This window comes from Xenopus laevis, chromosome 9_10S (assembly GCF_017654675.1).
Source record: "Xenopus laevis strain J_2021 chromosome 9_10S, Xenopus_laevis_v10.1, whole genome shotgun sequence".
In the NCBI taxonomy this organism is placed as follows: Eukaryota; Metazoa; Chordata; class Amphibia; order Anura; family Pipidae; genus Xenopus; species Xenopus laevis.
The window spans coordinates 108,476,503-108,483,068 of record NC_054388.1 but is presented as its reverse complement, the minus strand read 5'-3'; the positions used below and the strand labels follow the sequence as shown (position 1 = coordinate 108,483,068).

The 6,566-nt window shown below is 37.7% G+C and overlaps 1 protein-coding gene across 1 annotated transcript; it reads right to left on the bottom strand.

Annotated features, from left to right (window-relative positions):
• Window positions 1-294: 294 nt before the first annotated feature.
• On the bottom strand, window positions 295-1,211 carry LOC108702325 (olfactory receptor 1G1). The gene has a single exon (XM_018237801.2). It carries the CDS (start codon window positions 1,189-1,191, stop codon window positions 295-297), a length of 897 nt encoding a protein of 298 aa, XP_018093290.1. The 5' UTR covers window positions 1,192-1,211.
• Window positions 1,212-6,566: the final 5,355 nt, after the last annotated feature.

Sequence of the window (6,566 nt, the reverse complement as noted above, 5' to 3'; positions counted from 1 at the left end):
AAGTTACTCTACCAAATTCAGAGCACTTCGATGAATATATTAAATCATTGCATGAAAGTTTTTTAAAAGTATCTTCTGTAGTTGGCCTTATGGAAAAGGTCAATGCAGACTACATCAAAACTTGAGAGTCAAGTCAAGAGAGTCAAGAACTTCAAATAGTATTGAATATGGAGGAGAATATGGAGGTGACAATCACTGAGGGGATGAGGGATAAGACATCTGAACTAAAAGGAGAAAACTATTAAAAAAATATGCTTTAGTTAATATGTTCCAAGAACAACTGTTCCAAAGAAACTATTGTAGTCTTTGTAAAGTTCTTCTTAGGGATAACTTGAGTTCCTGGTTCCTCAGACTGTAGATCACAGGATTTAGAGAGGGAGTTAATATTACAAAAAATACAGAAGCCACTTTGGCCTCAACTAAATGATCATTTGCATCTGAGCGAAAGTAGTTGAAGAAACTAGCAGTGTAAAATATAAAGACCACAGTTAGATGAGAGGAGCAGGTGGAGAAAGCTTTGGACCTTGTGTGTTTTGAAGTAATTTTCAGTACAGTGGTGATTATAGGGATGTATGGATAAAATGTGACTCCTAAAATTATTATTCCAGACAGTATTCCAAGGAGAAATATAAGCAATACATTGATGAATGTGTCACTACAGGAGACCTCAAGCAACTGGGGCAGGTCACAAAAGAAACTTTGCAAAACATTTTGGTGGCAAAAGGTCAGTTTATTCAATAAAAGAATGTGCAACAAGGAATATATTGTACTGAAAACCAATATGCCTGATACAAGCTGAACACAAACATTCCAGTTCATTATCTGCATGTAGTGAAGAGGTTGGCAGATGGCAATGTATCTATCATAGGACATCACTGCCAGGACACATACATCTGATAGAAGAAAAATTATGAAGAAGAAGATCTGATTTTTGCAAGCTTGTAGCGAAACGATTCTTAATTCTCTTAGTAAATCAAAGAGCATTCTTGGAACAGTGACTGAGGAGTAACTCATATCCAGACATGCCAGGGTTCCAAGGAAGAAGTACATGGGAGTGTGAAGATGAGAATCAGTGAAGATCAGGAGAAAGATGAGAAGGTTTCCAGTCAGAGTTAAAAGATAGACCAGGAGAAACACCAGGAACAGAGGAAGTTGAAGACTTGGAAGATCAGACAGACCAGTGAGAACCATCTCATATACTGTTGTTTGGTTTTCCATTTTTCTTTGACATCGCCTATTAATATTAAAAGTGTCGTAACAATACAATACTTTAGAACAGGAACTATCTGAGACTGAGATGTCAAAAAAGATAAATATGAAGGTACAAACAGACTTTGAATCACTAATTCTTGTTCGTCTGTAGTGTGGGAGCTCTGGGGAAAAAACTGTAGAATGTGTGTTCAGCTTTCCATATAGCCTGAAGGTCTGTGGGCAGGGTTTTGCTTTGTTAGAAAGTGTGTTCCTGTGATATGAGCTTTTGCAGCAAGCATGGCCCTGACCCTTCTTACAAATGAAGGGAAATCTATAGAATATCTTCATCAGTGAAACCTCTAGTGGAGAATGTAGGACCATTTATGGAAGTAAAATGGTTTGCTGAGACTCATTAATAGACCACAAAAAGATTATTAGTGACATGTCTTAGAACATAATACCTTCAATGTCTGAATACAGGGATCCCCTTAATTATCATCAAATAACATTTTCAAAATTTTAATGAAACATCTTACTTGTAATATGAAAACTACTTCTGTGATCAGCAAATAAACATAAGGCTTAAATACCTTTCTTTCTAAGCCTTCCAAATCTCCAGAGTCTAATTACATGTTAACAGTTTCCTGAGCGGCCTGCAAATTTCTGAATTGTTTTCTATCCCATCTATGGTTTCTTAAAATGGAAATATCATTCAAGTGCTAGTGTCACACATTACTAGGCCCACAGAAACATAGTGGGGCTAATTAATTTCTGACCATGCCACAAGTTTAGCAGCACTAGGGGACTTGAAAGTATTTTTGTAAGCGGCAGTGTTCCTTTCTGGCCATGAAATTATTATGTACAAAGTAAATTGAATACATATATATTATAATACACAAGAGCCATGAATATCCTGTATATTATATCCTTATAATACACAAAAGCCATGAATATCTTGTAAATATTGTGAGTTCTGATGTCATCAGTTATAAACGGTGAGTTCTGATGTCATTTCTGTCACATGACTCACTGAAATTTGTGTATTATAATAAAAAAGTACCCCCAGTTGCAAAATATGAGGATATTAGAAGTTACCTCGGAGTTCCATGACCTGTATAAAAACACTCAGCCTTCGGCCTCGTGTTTTTATATGGTCATGAAACTCCTCGGTAACTTATAATATCCTTATATTTTACAAGAGGGGGTACTTTATTCACTATATAAATGGTGCTTATTGATAACAGCAGTTATAATCAGTGCTTAGTGATGTAATTTGCATCTGAAACTTGTGTATTGTAATAAATATTCTACGATTTTCCTTTTGGGGTAAAAGAAGGAGAGGCTGGAGAGTTTTCAATTTTGTTTCCTGTCCCCTTACGTTCATTCCATCAGACTGAACTAAATTTAAGGGATACAACCTACCCTACTCCCTGCCATACACTTCTCCCCCTACTGCACCAGTCATACCACCATTACAGTAAGGGGCAGATTTACTAAACTCGAGTGAATAATTCGAATGAAAAAATATTCGAATTTCGAAGTATTTTTTTGGTCGAATTCGATCGAATTGAATGATTCGAACGATTCAAAGTAAAAATCGTTCGACTATTCGACCGTTTGATAATCGTACTGTCTCTTTAAAAAAAACTTCGACTTCATACTTCGCCACTTTAAACCTACCGAAGTGCAATGTTAGCCTATGGGGACCTTCCAAAGCACTTTTCTACGTTTTTTTTGATCGAATAAAAATCATTCGATCGATCGCTTAAAATCATTTGAATAGTTCAATTCGAACGATTTCATCGATCATTGATCCGAACTTTTGCGCTAAAATCATTCCAATTCGATATTCGAATTCGAAGGATTTTACTTCGAGGGTCGAATGCGAGGGTTTTTTAACCCTCTAAATTCGACCCATGATAAATCTGCCCCTAAGTGTTTCTATTCATCATTGAATACTTTTTATTTTGATCAGAATAAGCCTTTAGAATCTGGCTGAGCAAACTTACTTATTTGTTGGATTAGCATAATGGTAACCTTATCTGCAGAACTAAAGGCTGCATATTTGATACTAATAATTAATACTGTAAAGGTGGTTGTGGGAACCTGCAGGGATAAATAAAGTGTAAGTAAACCATAAATGAAGAACAACTGATCTGACCAAGTGCATGCCATTTAAAAAAACAGGATCATAAAGTATCCAAACCACCATACGATCAATATCAAGGCAATACACATATGGCTATGCTATTTACCTCTAGTCATAGCTTTATAAATCAGGACCTCCCTGCTTTATATTAGGAAATGCTTCTCCTGACAAAAGCAACATGTTGAAGATTATCTTGAATGTATTCTTTCATTGCTGAAGTCTTAGCTAGAGATAGGGGATAGGTACAGTTTCTAGGGGGCATGGTTCCAGGAAGCAGATTGATGGGGGTGATGAGGAGGTCTTAGCAGAACTTTTACAGAAGATCCAAGTAATTCTTATACACATCTGACAATAACTGGAGACTAGTTCAAGAGATAGTTACTCAATGAATAGCATTAGCAGGAAGACAATTCTTTAGACAAAAGGAGCTCCGGTGAGAGATTTAGTCGACCAGGACAATTGCTCTTATAACAGAGAACCAACTGTCAGAGATAATTCTCCTGTTGTTTGAGAAATTATTTCAGATGTTAGAGGTCTATCATCAAGGAAATCAGTCAGAGTCAAGGAAGGCTTGAAAGTTAACAGTTCTTTTGGGAAGAAGGTTCAATGCTACCCAGATAAGACTCCCTATCTTACCTAGGCACTGGAAGCCCTGCTTTAAGTGACAGTTATTGGCTAAATGAGCCTTGCCACCGTAGTACAGACTCAGACCCGCAGAGCATCTCCGGAGTTTCTCCTGTTTGGAAAGGTCGTCTTCGCAATCTGCGTAGGCTCATCAGAAAAGGTAGAAGAAGACTGTGAATGAGGGTTCGGAAGAAGCGGTCTTTGAAATCGAGAGGGCCAGGATAGGCTTGAATTTTTTGCCTTGGCCTTTGTCAACTTGATGCTCTCTAAGATGAGGCTGGAGAGGGGGAGGGTCTTTGAGCTTGGATGGCCCTCAAAATCACAGCCTGAAGGCCACTGGATGCCCCTGTCTGACCCTGGTTCCTTTCCTTTAAATAGAGCCCCCTTCTCCTCTTTTAGTTCAGATTGCAAATGATACCTGTGCTTTTCTATCCCACCCACTCCCATAATTTGTTCTCTTGTACTTTAATTTGCCTGTTTTCTGCTTTTTTAACCTTTGTTCAAAAATAAATGTTACTGAGAATTGTTATATTTTCTAATCGGTGGTGGTATTTTGTCCTTTCCAGCATCTGGAAAATAACCACGATGTTACATAAAACCTTTGTCAAGTTTGCAGATATACATGAAGTGGAATTTGTTGCATACTTAGGCGCTGATATATTGGCATTCATATTTTGCAACCGTGGAAATCAATTTAAAAAAGTCAGTTCTTTATCTCATTGGTATTTTTTTACATAAATTCCTCTTTTTATGTCTATGAAGATTCTCGTTTATCCAGGTCATGAAATAGATAACAACGTTTCACCACTCATCCGAGTGGCTTCTTCAGTTCAACTGAGTGGTGGGGATATCCCTGGAATTTAAATCCTTGAGTGTAGTAAAGTCACAGGCATCCAATCCCAATGGTTTCATTGAACTTCAGTAAGGCATTGGCTGAAACTCACAGATGTGTGAAAGTGTGATTCAGTCACAATGGTACCATCATTTTTATTGTTAACAAAACAACCACTCTGTAAGAGAATGGCCCAACATAGAAGGGCTAACTCCTCAGGACTAGACTCAGCAATCTATCCACATCTCAAGGAAAAAGGGCCATTCCTTTGACAACAGCAATGTGCACATTTTGGGTAGAGAGAACATGGTTTGAAAGTTGTTTGAAAGAAACAAACTGGCATAAATCCCACTCCTCCCTAGCTGTCAAAACTGGTCATGGTTATATTGTGACAGTTTTAAAACATCACAAATATAGGATCGGAATAAGACGGGAGATCATAATATTAATCTTTTCCTTTTCCACCCAGGCATCAACCAAAAAAAAATTCACACTTCCGGTCATGTACACCTGCCACAATGGGAATTATGGTACCATAGTGACTGGATCACACTCACCCATCTGTGGGATTCCACCAACACCAACTGAATATGTTCAAGGAAACCATTGTGATTGGATGCCTGTGACTTTACTACCCTCAAGAGTTCAAATGCCAGGGAATTTCCTACCACTCAGTTGAACTGAAGAAGCCACTTGGATGAGTGGTAAAATGTTTTCAAGAACATTCTAAATGTCCAGTTGCCTTTGACTTAATTTTACTAGATACTACATTGTTCTTTTAAACTTAGAAAAATAATACAATATTAATGAAATCATTAAAGCAGTGTTATTTATTAAGTGGAAAGTTTAGTATAGAACACAATAGGCCAAACATTAAAATCAGCAACGTAACTAGAGGGACGCGCATCCAGGGCCCCCTACGTACGCCCGGAACCAGTGGAATTAATGGCACGTGAGCTGCCAGGGGGGCCCTGAGGGGGTGCGGGCCCTGGCCCAATCGCACCCCCTGCTCCCCCGGTAGTTACACCACTGATTAAAATGTCAAGGACATGTTTTCTAGAACATCGGAGAAATATTACACGGATTCAACTGATCTTCTGTATAACTTCTTTAATCATGTCCGTTTTTGAGTTTCTCCGAGTCTTCATCGGTTGTAGATGGAAAGATCTGATCTTGTCCATTATTGAGCTTGCTCAAGTCACCACCTGTTGGAAACAGAAAGAACTGACATTACACTTCCAAATTGATTGAGGAACTTACAGAATTGTGACAAAGGCTTGCAAATCATTCCATGTTCTTTAACATTAGATTTGATCAAGTCTGTATACGGTAGATATCAGTATGTCATTTAAGAGAGTAATTCTATATTATGGCAAGTCCTTATGTTAAATTTCTTATTTTGCATTAATAAATTGCCTATATGGATATATTTAGCTAATCTGTCTGTTAATATCCCTTTTAACCACCAGGTTATTTATATGAGCCCCTCCGGTTACCTAATTGGTAAACCTGCCTAGAGGCAGCCAATAGTATATGTGAAGCCATACAACCCGGGGACTTGATGACTTGATGACTCAATTGATGACTCAATACATATATATACAAATATATATATATATTACATACAAGTACAGACCTCTCTATACACTGACATATAAAAACCATAAATACTGCTTCCTATACCAAACTAAATGTAGATCTTAAGAACCCAATAGCCTTGGATATTATGTTCCACAACTTGAACAACCAACGTGAAGAGAGACTGTTACT